This window comes from Hypanus sabinus, chromosome 9 (genome assembly GCF_030144855.1).
Source record: "Hypanus sabinus isolate sHypSab1 chromosome 9, sHypSab1.hap1, whole genome shotgun sequence".
Classification (NCBI taxonomy): Eukaryota; Metazoa; Chordata; class Chondrichthyes; order Myliobatiformes; family Dasyatidae; genus Hypanus; species Hypanus sabinus.
Window position 1 is genome coordinate 155,333,733 of NC_082714.1, and position 22,695 is coordinate 155,356,427.

At 43.4% G+C, this 22,695-nt stretch overlaps 1 protein-coding gene and 1 long non-coding RNA gene across 2 annotated transcripts in view; one reads left to right on the plus strand and one right to left on the minus strand.

The window, feature by feature from the left end:
• Positions 1–1,634: 1,634 nt before the first annotated feature.
• Positions 1,635–22,695, plus strand: part of sla2b (Src like adaptor 2b) — a 30,140-nt gene continuing 9,079 nt past the window's right edge. Inside the window, exons 1-3 of the mRNA XM_059980885.1 lie at positions 1,635–1,969; positions 14,888–15,011; positions 21,335–21,437. Of these exons, the coding sequence (XP_059836868.1) occupies positions 14,933–15,011; positions 21,335–21,437 (182 nt within the window). The 5' untranslated portion in view covers positions 1,635–1,969; positions 14,888–14,932. The remainder of the gene's footprint in view (positions 1,970–14,887; positions 15,012–21,334; positions 21,438–22,695) is intronic.
• Positions 5,476–22,695, minus strand: part of LOC132399935 (uncharacterized) — a 45,650-nt gene continuing 28,430 nt past the window's right edge. Inside the window, exon 5 of the long non-coding RNA XR_009514142.1 lies at positions 5,476–6,231. This is a non-coding gene — a long non-coding RNA (uncharacterized LOC132399935). The remainder of the gene's footprint in view (positions 6,232–22,695) is intronic.

A 22,695-nucleotide genomic window follows, 5' to 3' on the forward strand; every position in this document is an offset into this window, starting at 1 on the left:
CTGTTGGAATTGACAATAACATTCAGGCTCCTGCCTGTCTTGAAATAATATTACTTGAGTTATCAACATCTCCTCCCCCACCACCTCAACACAACACCCCACCTAGCGTCCCTTTATGTACATACAGTCTATGTATTTAACAACACACACAGAATGCTGGAGGTCAGCAGGTCAGGCAGCATCTATGGAGATGAATAAACCGTCAACGTTTCGGCTGGAGACCCTTCTTCAGGACCAGCATTTTGTGTGTGTGGATTTTCAGCATCTGCAGCATCTCTTGTGTTTAGATAAACAACAGTTACGTGTCCATTGTGTTTTGTAGGATCGCTTTTACGTTTATATTTATTGTGCTTCCTTGTGTTTTTCTGTTGTGTTCTTCGTGCTTATTCTGTTTTTAATGCTACATTGGATGCAGAATAACAATAATTTTGTTCTCCTTTGCATTTATGTACCGAAGAATGACAATTCTTCAATCTTAGAGGACTGTAAGGCTTTAGACAAATGCATATTAGTGTGCTGACAATTGTATCCCAGCTGACAGTGGGAACTGGAATTGGTTTATTATTGTCACATGTACTGAGATACAGAGAAAAGCTTGTCTTGCATATCGGTCATACAGATCCGACCATTTCCCATTGCAGTGAGGACGAACAAGGTAAAACAAAACCACTGCAGGTTAAAGAGTAACAGCTGCAGTGCAGGCAAGCAAGAAGGTAGATCTAGATAACATGGTAGATCTAGAGGCCAAGACTCTAGCTTATTGTTCATTTGTTCGTTATGTGTCATGTCGAATGACGTGGGTGATTATGGTCTGTCCATGACCATGATTGTTCTTGGCAAATTTTTCTACAGAAGTGGTTTGCCATTGCCTTCTTCTGGGCAGTGTCTTTACCAGACGGGTGACCCCAGCCGTTATCGGTACTCTTCATTGTCTGCCTGGCGTCAATGATTATAACCATGAGTTATAATCTGCACCAGCTGCACATAGGACCATCCACCACTTCACGTGACCCTGATCAGGGGGGCTAAGCAGGTGCTACACCTCGCCCAAGGGTGACCTTCAGGTTAGCAGAGGGGAGGAGCACCTTCTACCTCCTTGGGTAGAGACATATCTGCACACTGCCGCCCTAACCATTGTACCAGGGTATTACTTAGTAGTCTTATAACAGCAGGGCAGAAACTGTCGTTGAGCAGGACGTTACTGCTGTCAGGCTTTAATACCTTCTCCCGGATGGAAAAGTGAAGAGGGATGTTCTCAATATTTATTGCTTATCTATTTATTATTATATTTATTATTTCTTTTTATCATTTGTAACCCGCTCTTCTGGGTGCGATCTTTCGTTGATTCTACAGGTATTATGGTTATTGGATTTACTGAGTATGTCCGCAAGTTGATGTCTCGGATGTCTCGGAGTTGATGCACATGTACTCTGATAAATTTGAACTTCGCAAAGAGAATGCTCAGGTGGACCATTCTCACGGGCTAGGGAAAAACAAGGAACAAGTTAAACTTGTTAAATATTTCCTCTCCCAGCCAAGTAAACAGCCACAGTACATTCTTCGATTTGTTTACGCTCGAAAGCCGGGCTTGTGATGTGGTGTGAAGATTCCGTTACATAGCGAGGTCGGGGTATTGAGCAAACAAACAACGTAAACAGGAACCGTTGGTCTGACTGATGGGCGCAAGTCAGAGACCCAGCAGCGACTCGGAGCCGAGGTATAAAAACCGGGGCTGACATTCAACGCGTCGTCACACACTCCGCACTCCCTCAGGCAACTTGGGCAGCGGCTGCGTAATATCCTCCGCTCGCAGGCTGACTTCAGAGAACCCAGTCAACCCAGACCCAGTCAGAGTTATATTGGATTACCCTGTCAGTGGGCGCCGAATCTTCGAGCTGGTGTCACGGTTTAGAAAGCACACATTTGGTGGAAACTAACTCTTTGCTACAAGGTCCGGAGATACAATGCTGTGAGTATTACCCATTTTTATGTTTCGCAGAAGCGGATTAGAATTGAGGGAAGAAATGGTACAGGGGCTGCTTTTTTTTGGAGTATATTTCACTTTCAAGGACTCGTGTTCTTAGTGTTATTTATTAGATGGTTTTTGTATCTGCAGTTTCTCTTTTACAAATTGGTTGTCGGTCTTTGTGTGTGGTTTTTCATCGATTCTGTTGTATTTCTCTGTTCTCTTGTGAATGCCGGTAACACAATGAATCTCAGGGTTGTTTATGGTAACATATAATACTTTGATAATAAATTTCATTTTGAACTTTATTTGTGCTACTGGTACACAGGTGAACTGTTCCCATTCCAGACTGTCTTACTCCCAAAGCCAAATTTTGTCATTTGTGATATTTCAGATTTTTTAAGTATTAGCTGGACTGCAGCTGCCTCTTTTTGGCAAGAGAGAAGGTTTAACTGGGCTCTTCAAAGTAATGAGGGGTGTTGGAAGCAGCAGCTTCTCTTTGTGAAGTGGTCAGTGGCAGTACAAATGGACTTGGGTCAAAGTTGAGTAAGAGTGAGGCTGATAAATGAACCCAGATAGAATGGACGTGGGTGTCTCCGATAGCTGTGTCAGAGAGAAGGGGGTCCAGCACCAGAGGACAGAGCTTCAGAATAGAAAGACGTCCCTTCAGAACAGAGATGAGGAGGAATTTCTTTAGCCAGAGGGCCGTGAATCTGTGGAACTCAGCACCTCAGACTGTTGTGGAGGCCAAGTCATTGAGTATATTTGAAGTGGAGGCTGATAGGCTGTTGATTAGTAAGGATGTCCGAGGTTATGGGAAGAAGGCAGGAAAATGGGGTTGAGAGGGATAATAAATCAGCCGTGATGGAATGGTAGAGCAGACTCGATGGGCTGAATGGCCTAATTCTGCCCCTATGTCTTATGGTCCCTGTGGAGCTCACTGTCAGGGAAGGAATGGTAGGGAGCAGAAGCCCTCAAGGTGTGCTCGAGCATGTACAATATCATAGAAATACAGAGTCATGTGTGTGAAAAACAGGCCCCTGGATCCACTATGTCCATACCAGCTGTACCCATGCTATGTTACAGCAAATGGCTATAAAATCATTCCAGATGGCTTTGAATGCTCGTCAAAATGTGTTACAAGCCACCAAGAAATGGAAATTAGAGGTAATTCCTCCCCACGGATTCTGCTCGACAAGCTGACTTCCTCCGGCAGTTTGCTTGTTGTTTGAGAAATAGAAAGTAGAAAGTATTAGACTGCTTAGAGGTGAAAGGCCTCCTCGGCTGTAATTCCCCTGAGATTTAACTGACCCACTTGGTTTTGGTTATAAGCATAAAGTCAGAAGAAATACAACCAAAGGTAAACCATCTGTTTCGTTATGGTTGCTCCACCAGTCGTGGCACCATTTTCTTGGCACAGCCACATACCTGTTGATTCTGTAACGATCCCCTGATTCTCTGCCTGAAACACTATCCTGAATGAGCCTCCTCAACTCTTCTTGGGTAACGGTAGGAATTCCTACCACTCTCTACCCCCATGGAGAAGACATTTCTCCTCATCTCAGTCCCAGACAGGCTGAGCGTTTGACACAATGCCGTTGGACTGGCGGTGTAGAATTGTTTCTTTACTTGTAACTTTCCCCTCCATGCTTGTATTTTTATATAATCACATTTATGCGTGTAATTGTTCACTGAATTTTCTGGCAGTTGCTTGTGTACTTCTCTCGACAGATTAATTTTCACCCTACTTGAATCTGGCTGTTTTATAGTTAATTGTCATCGTTGAGATTCTCGGTCTGAGACGATCACACTACTTTTTTTTGCTTTGTCTTTTTGTTCTTTTGGCTCCTCTTCCTTGTTCACTTTCTGCTCGTGTAATATTTAATAAGATGATAAAGGAACAGGCTTTATGTCTCAATCTTGGCTTCCGAAGAACCTTTGGATCACAAATGTATCAGGACCCAACACCCCAGCCAGGGGAACACAAGAGCTCTGCATCTTCCTCACCAAGTCCCTGAAAAATTGTGTACTCTTCAAAGGAATAAATGGGGCAAACCTCATCATTACTCTGCCCCCACAGTATGACTTCTTGTAAAAGATATTGCACATCACTGAGGCTGCGGAGTACAGGCAGAAAAGGACTGCTGACAGAGGTGAAATGTTTTGTTTCTCAATGCTACACTGATCTTGTAACCTAAAAAAACTCATTTCACTTTTAGCTGAGCTTAGCATTCTATCAAGGTATTGAGTTTTTGCTAAGTCGTTCTGGGGTTTCTGAAGAGTGCCCCTGTCAGCTGATACAAGTTTAAAACTATCCCTGTATTTGACATTGTTTCTTGACGAAGACTTTGCCATTTCAATGTTCTATGTAATCACAGAGTATCTTTAACCCAATGATCGGCAGTTGTGATTTCTAAACTATTCATTTATACTTTAGAACATCCTCCTTCCATTGTTACCTCCAAGTCAAAACTAAGCTTCAAACCTCTTCCTCATCTCTCTTACAACTTGGAGACTTGGCGAATTTTTGCACTACGCTCTACTGCTATACTACTTTCCCTGATTGACATCAAGGCAGTATCAACAATGCACAGCAATGGGCCTCCTTCCTCTCTGCTCGATTAGAACACATCTGCATACTCCTTTTTCCCTCAACTTCGAATGCAGCTTCCCCTCATGATAGAGTGGATTTGGAGAGAAAGTTTCCAATAGTAGGAGAGTCTAGAACCAGCGGCACAGCCTCAAACTTGAAGGACGTCCCTTTAGAACAGAGATGAGGAAGAATTTATTTTGCCAGACAGGGCTGAATCTGTGGAATTCATTGCCACAGACGGCTGTGAAGGCCAAGTCACTGGGTATATTTAAAGTGGAGATTGATAGTTTTTTGATTAGTGAGTGTGTCAAAGCTTACAGGAAGAATGGGGTTGAGAGGAAAAAATAAATCAGCCCTGATTGAATGGTGGAGCTGACTTTGTGGGCTGAATGGCCTAATTCTTTCCCTATCTCTTATAGCCTTCTAGTTGTATGTGCACCCATGGTATCTGCCTCAGCCATCCAGTGATAGCAATACAGGGGGTGTACAGGAGATTTCCAATGACACCCTTGGCATCCCTCAGATGATGGTGCTGACTGCCTTCATGAAGCATCTACTCCTTCTAGAGAAGGTGCGCTCACAGTGTTCATTATTAGGGGGTCCCAGTGACAATGAAGAAATGTTGATATCTTTTCCTGCATGGGTACAGGGTGTTGACCTGAAACGTCAGCAGTTGCTTTCCCCTTCCACAGATGCTGCTCGGCTCATTGAGCCCCTCCAGCAGATTGTCCTTTTCCTCTCCAGATTCCAGCATCTGCAGCCGTTGGTGTCTTGATCAACTCCCCCTAAGTGCTGGAGGAGCTCGGCAAGTCAGGCAGCATCTGTGGAGAATTATAAACAGTTTCAGGCAGGGACCCTTCATCAGGATTTCACCTCTGCCTTGTTAACCTTTTGCACAACATAAAGGGGAAGTCACTCCCTCCCCACTTTCTACTTACTGCTGGGGGTGAAACAAGTCAGTGGGAGAATATTGGAATGAAGAGGGTTGGCCCCCTCATCCCTCACTTACATCAGGAATAAGTATTTCAGTGCATTTTTTTATAAATGCACTCTCTTGGTACACTGTGAAATGGTGATGTATGGCAGCCTGGCTTGGAGACCCCAATGCCCATGAGCAGAAGAAAGTGGTGGAATCAGTCCAGTCTACCAGAAGAAAAGCCCCCTCCGGAGGAGCACTACCACGAGAAAGCAGCATCCACCATCAAGGGACTTTAATATTTTTAACATTCTTCCTTTGTGCTCCATAGCATGATCGTTTGAGATGAGTTGCTACTCACGCACATATCTATGCCGTGGTCACAGGAACAGCTGAGTTTTTCTTTGATTCTTCTCCCTGATGATCTGCAGAAGGGGAACAACTTTGTGCCTTTTCTTTGCAATTGCTCTTGGAGGGTGTCTCTGCACTCCTCCTCGGACAGTGACGGGAATTTTAGACAGCGCGGCTTCGACTGGGGGAAGGGGAGCGTGCGCTCACTAATGGAAGGAACGGGGAGACCCCCCCCCCACTCTCCCGATGGCATGCCACCCGAGCTTTGTAATCTGGTCGCTGCTATTGCACCTGTGTGAGCTGAAGCACTTTGCAGCTCTCTGCGGTTGGAAACTTGGTCTGGTCGAACAATAAACTGTGGTTAGATACATCCTCCACAGTGTGTACTGAACTTGTTCAAGAAATCTGAAAAAGGAGCAGAGAGAAAGAAAATATTTTCAGGGGTTAAAACATTATTTTCACTGGAGTAAGGAACACTAGAATCAGAATCGGGCTTTTTATCAAGGAATTTGTTGTCTTGTGGCAGCTGTTTAGCATAATACATCAAAAAGCTATGTTACAATCAATCAATCAATCAATAAATAAATAGCTAGCTAACTAGCCTGTTTGATGAACGATTAGATAGAGAGATATTTCAAAAGAGGGTTAGTGTTCATTGACCATTCAGAAATCTGATAGCAGAGGGGAAGAAGCTAGCACGGTTAAAGAAGTTGGGGTGACACTGTAGTGTAGTGGTTAGCACGATGCAGCGACGCAGGGTCAGTTCCCGCCATTGTCTGTAAGGAGTTTGTACGTTCTCCCCGTGACTGCGTGGCTTTCCTTCCATAGTCCAAAGACCTACCCACTGGTAGGTTAATTACTCATTGTAAATTGTCTGGTGGTTAGGCTGGGGTTAAATTGGGGGCTGCTGGATGGCATGACTCAAAGGGCTGTGAGGGCCTGTTTTGTGCTCTGTCTCAACAAATAAATAACTGTTCCTAAAACGTCGAGCGTGTGCCTTCAGCCTTCTGTGCCTCGTCCCCGATTGGTGTAATGTGTAGAAGGCATGTTCCAGGTGGTGGTTGTTTTTCAGCAGACATAAAAATTTGTAAATAGCGTAAAAGAGGAAAATTAATGCAAATAAATTAGTGCGGTGCAGTGTGTAAACCCCACAAGAGTTTCCTCATTCCATATGTTCCTTTCTCCCTCAGCAGCTTCTGCTTTTGGAGCCCTCAGCTCTCTGACTACCATGAGTAAGGGTGCGGAGGAGGTTGGGCCACAGATGGAGAGTTCTAGTTGAGGGGTGACTGCCTGGGCTGAGATACTTTTCTCTGGACAAGGAAAGAATGGAAGATTTAGAGAGGGTGCAATTGCTGCCGGAGAGATGGCATAGGCTCGATGGGCCAAAAGATCTTTCGTGTTGTAAGGAAATAAGAACTATATATGAGCCACCCATTTCTGGGTGGTTTGGATCACGTGGGCCAAGTGACTTCCGAAGGAAGAGTGGAATAGGCCTGGCCACCAGTTTAACACTGGCCTAATCACAGGACAATTTACAATGACAAATTCACCTACTAACTTTGGACAGTGGGAGGAAACCGGAGCACCCAGAGGAGACGCATGTGGTCATGGGGAGAATGTACAAACTCCTTACGGATGCTGCTGGAACTGAACCCTGATTCCCTGAGCTCTAATAGCATTGGGCCAACCACTGAGCTCCTGTGGCACGCCTCCAACAAACAATATACTTCTTGAGTCCCAATTCCCATTCCCCTCTGCAGAAAGAACTTCCACTGATGGGTTTTCACAGTATGGATGAGGAGAGGATGTGTCAGCTTGTAGGAGAATCCAGAACCAAGGGTTTAAAAATGAGGGGTCATCCATTTAACATGAAGGATGGGTGAATTATTTTTCTCTGAGAAGCTTTTCTTTCTCAACAAACTTTTTGAATGAAAAGTGTTAAATTGAGTAGTAATTTTCAACCAACCTATCCTCCAAGGCTTAAGTGTATAAGTAAGATATTATGGCTGATATGTCCCCCAGGAATGTCCCTCGTGGATCCTTTATCTCTCTTTTAGAACGGAGATGAGGAGGAATTTCTTTAGCCAGAGGGTGGTGAATCTGTGGAATTCATTGCCACAGGCAGCTGTGGGGGGCAAGTCATTGGGCAAGTCTACTTAAGGCAGAGGTTGATAGATTCTTGATTGCTCAGGGCATGAAGGGAGACAGGGAGAAGACAGGAGATTGGGGCTGAGAGGGAAATGGATCAGCCATGACAAAATGGCGGAGCAGACTTGATGGGCCAAATGGCTGAATCCTGCTCCAATATTTTATGTCTTGTGGTCCTCCTCTCTTTGGTAACTCAGTAATTGTGAGCATACACACGTATCGGTCTGCATGTCTATGTCAGCCCACTGGTGCTTAACATTTGTCCGAGTGCAAATGTGTGGTTTCCTTTGGTTTCTCAGACCAATAAGCAAGTGTGCGTGTGGGCGTGTTGGCCTTCAACAAGACTTTCAATCTCTTGGTAGTTTTTGTGTATCAGTCTGTGCTACGGTGTATATTATTCCCTTTCTCATATTTTATCTGTGCTTTGATTGCTAAGAAACCAATCTTGTATATACAGTACATCACCTTTAAGTTTTCTCCAATGTAACCGTGGTGGGTTCTGATTAAAAATATAAACGTATTAGTGAAGACCATAGAACATTACAGCTCAGGTCGGCCCTTCAGACAGACAGACATACTTTATTAATCCCAAGGGAAATTGGGCTCTTGGTACTGTGCTGTCCTTTTAGATTATCCAACCCTTCCCTCCTACAGAGCCCTCCACTTTTACCACATTATTGGGAAACCTCGAATATTAGTTCATTGGGACCTCTGCCCATGATGGCCTCTACAGTGGCTAGTGATCCTGTGCGCTGGAGACACCGTTAGGGTGACACAGTAGTGTAATACTTTGCAGTGCCACTTATCTCACCGCTGTCTGTAAGGAGTTTGTATGTTCTCCCCTTGACCATCTGGGTTTCCTGTGGGTGATCCAGTTTCCTCCATCTATTGGTGGGTGTAGAGGCCGATCTAAAATCCACATGAATGCAGGATGCCTGTGCGTGACTTTGCTGAATGTGGGGAAGCTGTTACACGAACAGCCACCACGTGGTCCTTGACAGACGAGGGTCAGGATTCAATACAAGACGACCGGGGACTCCTCACTGCTGCAGCCTTCCTCCACTTTCGTTGCTCTTATGGTGCATCGTCATCTTCTGTCTACTCCAAGAAGGATCTCTTCTTACCAGGCTGTATGCAGCCCCCTCCTCCCTGGGAGGTATCAACACGTGCTCTAGAGTCAATACCTTCCAGAGACTGACGGCAGTGTGAATGGGCAGGACAACTTTACACACTTCGAATCTGGTAGGATAGGTTGTGAAACACGAGGCCTCTGTGCAGTTGACCAGTGCCATTGAGGTGTCCAAGGTATTCCCACCCAGTGTCGCAGTACAAACCCGCCATATTACAGGCGGTCACTGGAAGATTACTGCATGGTCTGTAACGTGGTAAATATCATTCCCTGTGGCTTGGCACAGCTCTCAGTAGACAGTATCCTCCAGCGGCTGGTGTGTTGTGCGGAGAGAGGTCATTCCAGAACGCACAGAGTGCCAGGAGCGGGCAGGGAAGAGTTTCATGCCATGCATTTAAAAACAGGAAATGCTGGAAGCGTATGGCAGGTGCGGAAAGCATCACAGCCTGGTATGGAGCCTCTACTGTACGGAAAGTGCACCAGATCAATCATGGGCACAACCCTTCCCACTGTCAAGGGCATCTTCAAGAGTTTCTGCCGCAAGAAGGCGGCATCCATCGTTAAGAACCCTCACCATCCTCTCTTCTCATTACTACCACCAGGGAGGAGGTCCAGGAGCCTGAACTCACATGCTCAGCTTTTTAAGAACCGCTTCTTCCCCTTTTGCCAGCAGCTTTAGAAATGGTCTGTGAACCCATGAGCAAGACCTCATTATTCACCTTTTGTAATATTTATTTATTTTTGCTATTCATAGTAAATGTTTTTGTGTTTTGCGCTGCACTGCTGCTGCAGATTCGGTGGTACTAAACCTGGTTCTCATGCTGCTTCTGGGGCCAACTGAAACAATTCAGGTCAGAGACCCTTTAAAACGGGTTCCCACCCCAGGTCCTCAGACATCTTGCTTAATGGTACTAGCCCATGGTATAAAAACTCCTACTCTTCTAACAGTAGAGCACAGTACAGTCCCCTCAGCCCACAATATTCTGCTGACTTTTAACCTACTCTAAGGTCAATCTAACACTTACCTCCCACCAGCGGTAGCCCTGCAGTTTTCTTTCATCCACGTACTGGTCTAAGAGTTTCTTAAATGTCCCTAGTGTATTTGCCTCTACTATCACCCCATGGCAGGGCATTTCATGCACCCTCCACTCCCTGTAAAAAGTTACTTTTGACATCCTCTCTCCCCACCTCCCATACTTTCCTCCAATTGCCTCATAAGTATGCCCTCCTGTATTATCCATTTCCTCCCCGGGGGTAAAAATCACTGGCTATCCACTTCACCTACGTTTCTTTCCTCCAATTCTTTGTTAGAATTGTTCTGACAGTACACTCTCCAACCTAAAACCTTCGCTCCATTTCTCTTTCCGCAGTTGCTGCCTGATCCCCGTGTGTTTCCAGCACTTAATGTTTTTTTTATTTTAAGCTTCCGTCACCTGTGTTTGATTTTACTTTTCATTTTCATTCATGGCACACAATTCATATAAAACAATCTTTGAGCCATAGTGGGAATGTAGCTGCTCACTGTATGTTCTGACACACAGAGCCACTAGGTAATCCTTTGGAAACTGAGACGTTGTTGAGGAATAATGTTGGTGACTAAGGTAATTCTTTACTTAAAATATTGACACAATTTTTGTTTCAGCCAAAATAAGATATGACAGCACTTCATTGTCTGATCTGAAATGGGGACCTTCTGAGCTAGATCAGGCAGTTGCACTTATCCTTTACTTAGATAAAACTTCCAACGTAATTTAAAGGCCAAGCAATTGATATCACAAAACAGTTGGAATTACAGAAAGCACACACAAGGAATCAGAGAATTCTATTCAACTTTCGTTCCTACTTGCCTTGAGGAATCAAACAAGTCTGAGTGAAGTGGATGTAATTTTTAAAAAAACATCATAATGGGAATCTACTCGGAACATCTTTGGACTGTGGGATTAGGTTAGGATTCATTCATGGCTCGAAGGGCCAACTCTGCGTTGTATCTCTAAATAAAAAATAAATTTCCAAACACAAATATGCCAACAGCCATTGCCAAAATTCATAATCATAAGGGGAGCATTTTTGTCATATTATATGTTATACTGTCTTCGCTGAGCACCAATGCCCATAAATTGTAAAACAAAATAAAAACTACAAATGCCTTAAATTGGAAAGCGAGTGCTAGAAATGCCCAACATGTCAGACAATGTCAGTGGGGGGAAGTTGTGAAGTCATAGAGCTGAAACATTAGCTCTATCTCACTCCAAAGATAATGCTTGGTCGTTGCATTAAACTGCCTGGTTTCTTAGAAGAGAGTCAACTAAAGCAGAGAATTGGGAAAACTATCGTGGTCTTTCAATAGTGCTGGCGATGTTTAGAACTAAATGTCATTCATATTGAGCAGTGGAATATCTCTAAATAATGCGGCCACATTACGTAAGAATGTGAGTGAATTTCTAAGAAAGTATCTCTGTGCATGGAACAACTAAAACAAATCAGACTTGCTGAGTTCTGTCTCCTTGGTTTTAACAGAAACTGCAATATATTGACGGACCAGAAAAAAAAGATTCTTGTTTATCTCATTGCTAAGTATGTAGGAATGACTGTCGTAGAGTCATAGAAAAGTACAGCACAGAAAAAAGCCTTTCAACCCATCTAATTAATCCATGCTGAATCATTTAATCTGCCAAGTCCCATCGACCTGCACTGGGACCATAGTCCTCCATACCTCTGCTGTCCATGTACCTATCCAAACTTCTCTTCAGCTGTCTGGCTGTTTTCTATACTAATTGCACAAGGTATGTTCTTGATCAAAAACTAGTACAAAGCCATGTATAGAAATGGTAGAAGTTTCTCTCAAAGCCCCCTGGCTCTCTACCTCAGTCTATAATGGTCTTAAAGACTACTTTGTAAGATTCAAATTCAAGATTCAAGATTGCTTCTTGTCATTCTTCAGAACATGAGTGTAAAGGGGAATGAAATGATTGTTGCTCCAGATCGGATATAGCATTTAAAAAAAAACACAAGCATAAAGAACACGATAAATATAAAAGCAATCTTGTAAAACAATGTATAAGTAACTGTTATAGAGGGTTTATTTGTACAGTAGATGACCAGACGCTGGGTGATTGTGTGTGTGACTGGTTGGGGTGTGGTGGGGTGGGCTGGTGGGTTGAGGTGCTGATCAGCCTGACGGTTTACGGGAAGGTGTTTTTGAGGCTGGTGGTCTTGAAGCGGTTGCTATGTGGTGACTTCCCTGATGGGGGTGAAACAGATAGGCCATGAGCAAAGTGGGAGGGATTCTCCATGACACTTCTGGCCTTTTTCTGGCACCTTTCTTGTATTCAAGTTCAATTTTGTCATCATCTGACTGTACAACGTTCCTCCAGACCATAGTGCAACCAGAATGCATGTATCACACCCAGAACATAAAATAAAATATTTCTGTAATAACTTAATAAAATATAATTCAAAATGCATGTGAAGTGCACGGCGCAGGTAAACATCACAGTAAACAGCTCGCTGTTCTGGTGACGAGACCTCGGTGGTAGCAGGGTATTCATTAGTCTCACAGACTGAGGGAAGAAGCTATTACCCAGTCTGTCAGCCCGAGTCCTGATGCTCCGGACAACAGGGGGTCAAAGAGATTGTGGGACAGTGGTAGGGATCCTCAATAATGCTTCAGGCCCTTTGTCTGTCCTTGATTGTTAGTAGGCTGACCAAGACTTAGATTTTGTCCAACATTTTAATCTGAATCTGATCTTCTTACGTCGTTTGAGGTGAATTTCTGTCAATTGTCTTCCTATGAATTGCCTCAGAACATTTCAAAGGAGCATTATCAATGTATATCTTTGTTGTGTCCTCTGTAGTAAAAGATCTAGATTTCATAGATATTCATTTGTCCATAGTGAATGCAATTTACAACGTAGGATATTAAATGAAAGGTGGAAGAATTTTCACTTTCAATGTTGTCCAGAGGATTAAAGGTATTCTCACTGAGCTCACCAAAAGTAGCAAAACTTGCCTGTGTCCAGTTATCTTTTTGAACTTTGGCTCTGATATAATTACTCTGAATTCTGCGCAGTTGTAACTAGAATTGTCTTTTGCTCCTGCTGATTTACATAAACATAAGAACATAAGAAATAGGAGCAGGAGTAGGCCATCCGGCCCATCGAGCCTGCCCCACCATTCAATAAGATCATGGCTGATCTGTACGTAAACTCAGCTCCATCTACCTGCCTTTTCCCCATAACCCTTAATTCCTCAACTATGTAAGCATCTATCTAACAATATCTTACATATATTTAATGAAGAAGCCTCAACTGCTTCCCTGGACAGAGAATTCCACAGATTCACCGCTCTCTGGAAAAACAGTTTCTCCTCATCTCCATCCTAAATCTTCTTCCCTGAACCTTGAGGCAATGTCCCCTAGTCCTAGTCTCACCTACCAATGGAAACGACTTTCCTAGTTCTATCTTACCTATCCCTTTCAAAATTTTGTCTGTTTCTATAAGACCCCCTCTCATTCTTCTGAATTCCAGAGAGTATAGTCCCAGGTGACTCAATCTCTCCTCATCCCTGGAATCAACCTGGTGAACCTCCTCTGCACTGCCTCCAAAGTCAGTATATCCTTCCTCAAATATGAAGACCAGAACTGCACACAGTACTCCAGGTGCAGCCTCACCAGTACCCCGTATAGCTGCAGCATGACCTCCCTGCTCTTGAATTCAATCCCTCGAACATTATTGCCTTCTTAATAACCTGTCGTACCTGCAAGCCAACTTTTTGTGATTCATGCACAAGCACTCCCAAGTCCCTCTGCACAATAGCATGCTGCAATCTTTCACCACTTAAATAATAATCTGCTCTTCTATTATTCATTCCAAAGTGGATGATCTCACATTTACCAACATTGTATTCCATCTGCCAGACCTTGGCCCTCTCACCTATCTATATCCCTCTGCAGACTCTCCACATCCTCTGTACCATTTGCTTTTCCACTCAGTTTAGTGTCATCAGCAAATTTTGCTACACTACACTCAGTCCCCTCTTCCAAGTCATCAATGTAAATGGTAAACAGCTGTGGGCCCAGCACCGATCCCTGCGGCATCCCACTCACCACTGACTGCCAACCGGAGAAACACCCATTTATACCAAATTATACTCATTTATTTGACAGAAAATAAACTAAAAGTGGACTCTGAAATCCAACACGTTCACAAAGGCGCATGATGTGGGCGATGGAAACCGCTTGCCCCATTCTAGTTCATCCTCCTAAATCTGAATCAGGTTCTTTTATCCACAGCTGCTCTTGTTCTGGGAAATCGTTCTCACTTACTCTCGCTGCTGCCATCAGCAAGAAGGTACAGGAGCCTCAGGACTCACACCACCAGGTTCAGGAACAGTCACTACCCCTCAATCGTCAGGCTCTTGAACCAAAGGGGATAACTTCACTCAACTCCACTTTATTTATTTATTTATTTATTTAGTTAGTTATTATTATTTCTTCTTTATGTTTTGGACATTTTGTGATCTTCTGCACTGTGGTTGAATACCCTGTCATTGATTCGTTGTTATCTATAGATTTGTTGAACATGCCCACAAGAAAATGAATTTTGGGGATGTACATGATATACATGTCCTCCAATAATAAGATTTACTTTGAACCTATACTCATTATGCTTATGTATAGTTTTCATAAACTCTATGTATTTCTTGATTTTCCTGTAAATACCTGTAAGAATATGACTCTCAAAGTGTGTACTTTGATATTAAATTTGCGTTGACTTTGCCTTGCAGCCTCACTGATTTGATACTCTGAAGAACAGCTGAGTGAATCTTGTCATGGGAAGCAGACCAAGCAAGTCAAGGCGCTTCACCAGTACCGTGGTTCCATCAGACCTGAACAACCAACCATCAACAGGTAAGGCAGAAAGTAAAATCAGAAAACGGTGCAAATCCACAACAGGCCAGGCAGCATAACATGCTGAAAAGGGAAAGATGATAAAATGGTTCCCGAGTACAATAAAATGGATTCTTGACCTGACAGTCCAGCTCTTTATGATCTTGCACCTTATTGTTAACCTACACTGCACTTTCTCTGTAGCCTTTACACTTTATTCTGGTTTGCTAATCTTTTTTAACTTGTTCTGGTTCAATGCACAGTGTACGAGCTGATCTGTATGAAAAGTATGCAAGACAAACTTTTCTGCCAGCACATGTAACGATTTAAAATCAATTCCAATCCTAAACATTAACACTTCAGGGCTGAGACCTTTCATCAGAATAGAGAAAGGAGGTTTGTTTTCAGTGGTTGAGAAATTGGGTAGAACAATGGGAATGTTTCTAATAGGGTAAAACCAAATGATTTAATGTAGCAGAAGTGTAAGTGTAAGTGTGTGTGTGTGTGTGTGTGTGTGTGTGTGTGTGTGTGTGTGTGTGTGTGTGAGATTAATAGTGAGGCAGTGCGATATGATTATCAGGCCAGTTTATGCCAGTTGGAAAAGGAAAAATGAAGAAAAACACATAGAATTTTCCAGTTCTGATACACAGAGAAAGAAAGACAAAGTTGCCTGAAGTTGGTAATAAGTCTTGAAGGCTACAACTTTTCTGTGACAGAAGATGAGGTGATTTTCCTCAGCCTTGTATTGGGTCTTCTAGGTCACAAATGGAAAAGTCAGAGTTGGGATTTTAATGGGCAATTAAAATGCAACCTAAAGCTTTGGACAGCTGCTGTTTTGGATTGAGATTCTTCATCTGGACTGGTCTCAACTCAAAACATCGACTGTCCACTTCCCTCCACGGTTGCTGCCAGGCCAGTTGAGTTTCTCCAGCTCGAGTGTTGCTCTGACTCCAGCAACAGTAATCACCTTGAAGCTCCAGGCCACTCCTGTGAACTGAGCACAATGCTCCACAAAATGATCACCCAATCTGGGTTTGCTATCTCCAGTGCAAGGGAGTCCACATAGTGAATACTGAATGCGGCACATGGGATGGGGTGAAGAGTGCAGCAGGGAATGGAGGGGGATAGGTACCAGCAGAGCAGTTACTCAGAAACTGTGTCACTGATGTTACCTGGAATTCACTGCTATTTGGTGTGGTGGCTTCCAGAATGGAATTGGATGGACAATTAGGAGTGAATAATTTATAGCCGATGAAGGAAAGAACAGGGGGATGAACCTGATGGGACTCTTCTACTGAGATCTCACTTAAACTCACATGTCTCTTCCTGTGCTACAGCCGATCTGTGATTCAATTTACTACAGTCAGATTTTCCATTAACAGATTACACATTTCACACTACTGAAATGAAACCTCTAACCAACCCGCTGGCAGAGGTGAGGCCTCAGCTTTGAAAGGCTAACTAACTCTGACAGTAGATATGAAATAACAAAAGCAAAGACAACCAGATACAGTAGCTTACCCTGCATGGGCATTTTTTGACATTTCCCATGGCATTGCATTAATAGTTCAGTATCGATCTGCCACAATGCCTACTAATGAATGGGCTGAGCTAAGCTCAATCAGCCCCATCAGTTTTCTTTCTTACCACAAAATGCTTGAAGTTACGATGTTGGACACAGCAGTGGAATACTTGTTAAAAACCTTGCCAGTGTTATGAAGCATTGAGTTTAAGAGACTCAAGGTAATGGTGCAGCTCTATAAACCCTGGATAGACCACATTTGGAGTATTGTGTGCAATTCTGGTTGCCTCATTATAGGAAGGATGTGGAAGCACAGATTAAGCCGACAGCCAGAGACTTTTTCCCAGGGTGGAAATGGTTAATACAAGTGGGCATAATTCTGAGGTGATTGTCATAAAAGTATAGGGGGGATATGAGAAGTAAGTTCTCATGGAACATGGAATAGAGGCAGATAGATTAGAGGAATTTAAGGAATTCTTAGATAGGCACATAGTGATTTAAAAAACAATGGAGGTCTACGTGGGAAAGGAGGGTTAGATTGATCTTGGAGTGGGTTTAAAGGTTGGCACAACATTGTGATCTGAAAAGCCTGTACTGTGGTGTAGTGCAGGATCAATAAATTCTCTGTCTGTAGTGTAAATTTCACACCCTAGAGACATGCATGCTTAGCAATATAGGTAGGACATGTATTGTGAAAGAATGCAGGTCATGCAAAGTGCCCTCAGCTCAGTGTCATAGGAATACAACATGGAAACAGACCCGTCGGCCCAGCTCATCGATGTTGAGCAAGCTGCCCATATACGCTAGTTTCAACTGCATGTGTTTGGCCCAAATTCCTCTTATCTATGTACCTTCTTAAATGATGTTGTTATCTTATCTGTCTCAAGCACTTCCTCTGGCAGCTCATTTCATCTACCTACCACCCTCTAAGGGAAGAAGTTATCCCTCAGGCCCCTTTGAAATCTTTCACCTCTGACCTTTAACCTGTAACCTCCAGACTTTAATTCCATTTTCCTGCGAAGAAGACTGCGTGCAATCACACCATCTGTTTCACTCATGATTCTTTTCAAGTCTATGGGACAGCAGGGTGGAGTTACATCTCCACCAAAGGAGGTGTAGGGTGCTCCTTCCCTCTGCTAGCCTGCGGGTCCACCCTTGGGCGAGGTGTAGCGCCTGCTTCGGCCCTGATCAGGGTCACGTGAAGCCATGGGGAGCAGGTGGTGGATGGTCGTATGAGCAGTCGGTGCACATCACAAGGCTGGTTATGTGACCACGGACTCCAGGCAGACAATCTCTGAAGAGTATTGATAATGGCTGAGATCATATGTATTGTAAAGATATTCCCAGAGGAAGGCAATGGCAAACCAATTATACTGAAAAAATTGCCAAGAACAATCATGGTCATGGAAAGACCATGATTACCCATGTCATATGACGGGCACATAACAAACGAATGACATGGTCGTCCCTCGGTTTCCCATGCTCCAGTATATAAAGGCCTAGTCTGCCCATTCTCTCCCTCTAACTCAGACCCTTGAGAGCTGGCAACGTTCTCATAAATCTTTTATTAGCTTTATTTGTCGTGTGCACAGTATATTGAAACCTACAGTGAAATGCATCGTTTTGCATCAAATAGATTCAGCCAAGAGCAACAAGTGTCACCACAACTCCCTAACTGTAACTGAACATCTTGGAATGCGCGAGGAAACCAGAACACTTGGTGGAAATCTTTGTTGTCACAGGGAGAATATGTAGAATCTCCTTAGAGAGTATCAGGAAATAAACCCCAATTTTATAACAGGTTTCTAACCGCTAATCATTCTGGTCACATTATAGGAAGGATGCAGAGGCTTTGGAGAGGGTGCTGAGGAAGAAAGGAAGGGAGGGAGGCAGGAACATGAATTGTAAAGTTCTTGATAGTGATAGGTTGTGGAATCTGTTCCTTGTTGAGGTGTGTGAAGTTATCCACGGGGGTTCAGGAGCTTGATGGTTGAAGGGTAGTAGCTGATTACTGTTCAGCTGATCTGTGACCTGAATCCATATACTGGTCAGATTCTAGAATGACCAGATCACCTATCATCAGCTGCTGTTTTGAAGAAAAAATGTCTGTCCTACCTGTGGCAGAAGGTATTCAGCAGGTCAGTAAAATGGAGACACATTACAGCCTGAGGTTGAAGTTTCTTGCACAAGCCTCAGCACACTTGATGATTCTCTACAGATCTGCAGTAACTGGACAAGTGATACCTGGTCAGTAGTTATCAATGTTACAGCTTTGTGCTGTGACAAAATATTGAGGGAACTAATGTGATGGACTGAGAAAAAAAATATTTCCATTGGCTTGCAATAGATGTCTAGTTCCCCGGAGACTACAGATCTGCTTCGGCAGATCCAGGCTCATCTTGAACCTGGGCACGTGACCCAACCAGGAATTATTTTCTGAATGGATGGGAGGGCTATGGTCAATGGGACTAGGCAGATTAACAGTTCAGCACGGACTAGATCGTCTAAATGGTCTATTTTGTCCTGTAGAGCCCTAAAACTCTAAAAGCGGAAAGAAGAATTCACTGTGCTCTGTGTGCATTAGTGTCGGTCACTGACAGAGGACACTTTCAGCTTGACCTCAGTAATATGCTCAGCTAGGATGTCATTGTCCAGGGCACTGGGAACACCAATGTCCTATCCTAAACACCCAAACTGATGCTATGTCTACACTGACATCCGGTAACCAGCTGGGAACACTAGATTGCTAGATACTACTGGGGGCATGGTGTGAAAATCAGAGCAGGGACCTCGGGAACAAAGTCAGACAACATCTTCTTTGATGCAGTTTGGAACTCCTTAACGCGCAGCAGCTGACAGTCCGTGACTAGAAAATAAAAGCAAGGATGTAATGTTGAGATTTTATAAGGTGCTGGTGAGCCCTCACTTGGAGCATTGTGAACAGTTTTGGGCCCCTCGTCTGTGAAAGGATTTGCTGTAGTGGGTTCAAGGGATGGATTGAAAGGCTTGTTATATATGACGGCTCTGGACCTGTACTCACTGGAATTCAGAAGAATGAGGAGCGACCTCATTAAAACTTATCGAATGTTGAAAGGCCTTAATAGAGTGGATGTGGAGAGGATGTTTCCTACTATGGAGGAATCTAAGACCAAAGGGCACAACCTCAGACTATAGACGTCAATTTAAAATTGAGTTGGGGTGGAATTTCTTTAGCCAGAGAGTGGTAAATCCGTAGAATTCATTGCCGTGCGTGGCTGTGGAGGCCAAGTCATTGGGTATATTTAAGGCAGAGATTGATAGATTCTTGATCAGTCAGGGCATGAAGGGATGCGGGGAGAAGGCAGGAGATTGGGGCTGAGAGGGAAATGGATCAGTCATGATGAACTGGTGGAGCAGACTGGATGGACTAAATGACCTAATTCTACTCCAGTATCTTATGATCCTGTGTACCTCGTGTTCATTTTATAATGACAAATTTATAGATTCAGGTCGCAGATAAGCTACGGTCTGGTCGTGAGGTGCTAAATGGCCCTCACTTCTTGTAAAGTTTCTAAATTGACTGTAGACAAATGTGGTAGATGATGTTGGTAAATAGTTTCCACTTCTGTTGACTGGAATCACACTTGTCAATAGACATAATCTCTTCAACTAAGAGCGAGTCCCTAAAATGGCTTCTCTCTCAATTTACTTAGATAGCCAATGCATTTGGACAGATAGCGATGCTTAACCTCAAGTTAATAACGTAACAACAGCCATTTGCAGGATATCATTGTAGCTACCGCTGAAGTTGCAAGTTGTGATCAGTTATAGCCACATAAATGTGCACATTATTGTAAATAAAGGATAAAATAACAGTGGTGGCAACAGGAAACACATTATATGGATTTATCTGTGTAAGGTAACTGCCTTAAATATTAGAGTCAGGTTTATTATAACCGACACTGTTTGTCATGAAATTTGTTTTGTTGCATTAGTTCAGTGCAATACATAAACATACTATAAATTATAATAAGGTATATTTCATTAGGAGTTCGAGAGTTGGTATGTCACCTAAAACGCTTGCAAATTTCTACAGTTATACCATGGAGAGCATTCTAACTGGCTGCATTACCATCTGGTATTGGGGGGGAGGAGCTGTGGACGCGACTACACAGAATCAAAATAAGCTGTAGAAAGTTGTGAACTCAGTCAGCTCCATTATGGTTGCTAGCCTCCATAGCATCCAGGACATCTTCAAGGGGTGATGCCTCAAAAAGGTGGCAACCATCATTAAGGACCCCATCACCCCAGACATGCCCCCTTCTCATTGCTACCATCAGGTAGGAGATACAAAAGCCTGAAGACACACATTCAACAATTCAGGAACAGCTTCTTCCCCTCTGCCATTCGATTTCTGAATGGACATTGAACCCATGAACACTACCTCACTTCTTTTTTTACAATAATTTAACTTCTTAATTTACTGTAATTCCCAGTTTTTATTTGTATTGTAACATTCTGCTGCCACATAACAAAAATTTTCATGATATATGCTGGTGATATTAAACTTTATTCTGATAAGATATATATATCTGTTTTTAAAATATCAGTGCAGTTAGACAGCGAAAATAGTGAGCTAGTGTCCATCATTTCATTGTCTGTTCGTATTTGACTTTTGCTACAATCAAAACCCAGTTGTTGGCTCCTGCTTCCTGTAATGTTATGAAAAGGGTGAGTGTGGAGCAAGTTTCTTTTGTTTCAATATGGAAGGCACTTAGTTATGAGTTCTCCAGAGAAAACTTCTGAACCTTTCCAAACAAAAATGTTTTCTTTTTTTCCCCAGATATGAGCCAAGTTATGGTGGCGGTGGCATTGTATAATTACCCATCGTCATCTGACACTGAACCTATTATTAATGTGGGCGAGAGGCTGACCGTTCTTCACGAGTAAGTATGCCACTCTGAGAAGACGGTAGCAATTTCCTGGCATTGGGTTTGGCCTTTGAACGTGCATTCAGTGGCCGTGTTCTTTAGGTACAGCTGACCACCTGCTCATTAATGCAAACATCTAATCCGCTAATCTTGTGGCAGCAACTCAATACATAAAAACAATGTAACTCAATGCAGACATGGTCATGAGGTTCAGTTGATGTTCTGACATCAGAATGGGGGCATAGGGGTGGGGGGTGGAGTGTGATCTAAATGACTTTGACTGTGGATTAGTGCCAGACGGGCTGGTTTGAGTATCTCGGAATCTGCCGATCTCCTGGGATTTTCACTACAGTAGTCTCCAGAGTTCATAGAGAATGGTTCAAAAAACATCCAGTGAGCAGCAGTTCTGTGGGTGGAAAGGCCTTGTTAATGAGAGAGGTTAGAGGAGAGTGGCCAGACTGGTTCGAGCAGACAGGAAGGCGACAGCAGCTCAAATAACCACATATTACAACAGAAGAGCGTCACTGAACGCACAACACGTCAAACCTTGTAGTGGATGGGCTACAGCAGCAGAAGACCATGAACACGCACTCAGCGGAGGTACAGGAGGTACCTAATAAAGTGGCCACTGAGTGTGTAGTAGCTGAATGAATGATTTTGTTAGTCTGTTGTTCTATACAGGCTCTTCCCTGAGTAATACCTCAAGCAGAAATTCAATTAGGGGTTGGGGCAGGAACCCATATGGAAAATTCCCTCACCAGTGAAATATGTAGTTAATTCCCAACCATTCCCTTCCCTTCATGAAGGAACCAGCAAGGATTTCCTGCTGATCTGACCTACCATAGATAGACTCACTGGGTTGAGGCTGTTGCGTGATATTAGCCACAATATCAGATGCCGGCACAGTATGGTCCATCATGGAGCAGCACGAGGGCGTGATGCTCATATAGCAGTGACGCAGGTTTAATCCCCACCACTGTTTCTAAGGCGTTTGTGTGTTCATCCTGTGACCACGTGGGTCTCCTTGAGATGCTTCAGTTTCCATTCACGTTCCAACGATATATGGGTTAGTAGGTTAATTAGTCACATGGGAGTAATTGGGCGACCCAGGCACATTGGCCCAAAGGGCCTGTTGCCGAGCTGTATCTCAAAATAAAATAAAACACCAATCCCAGGTAGAATACATAGGGTCTTTGTGGAACCTGCATTTCTTCCACATTCTTGGAACCATTTTCTTCATTAGTGTCTTTTTAATTTCTGGAGATGTTTGGGA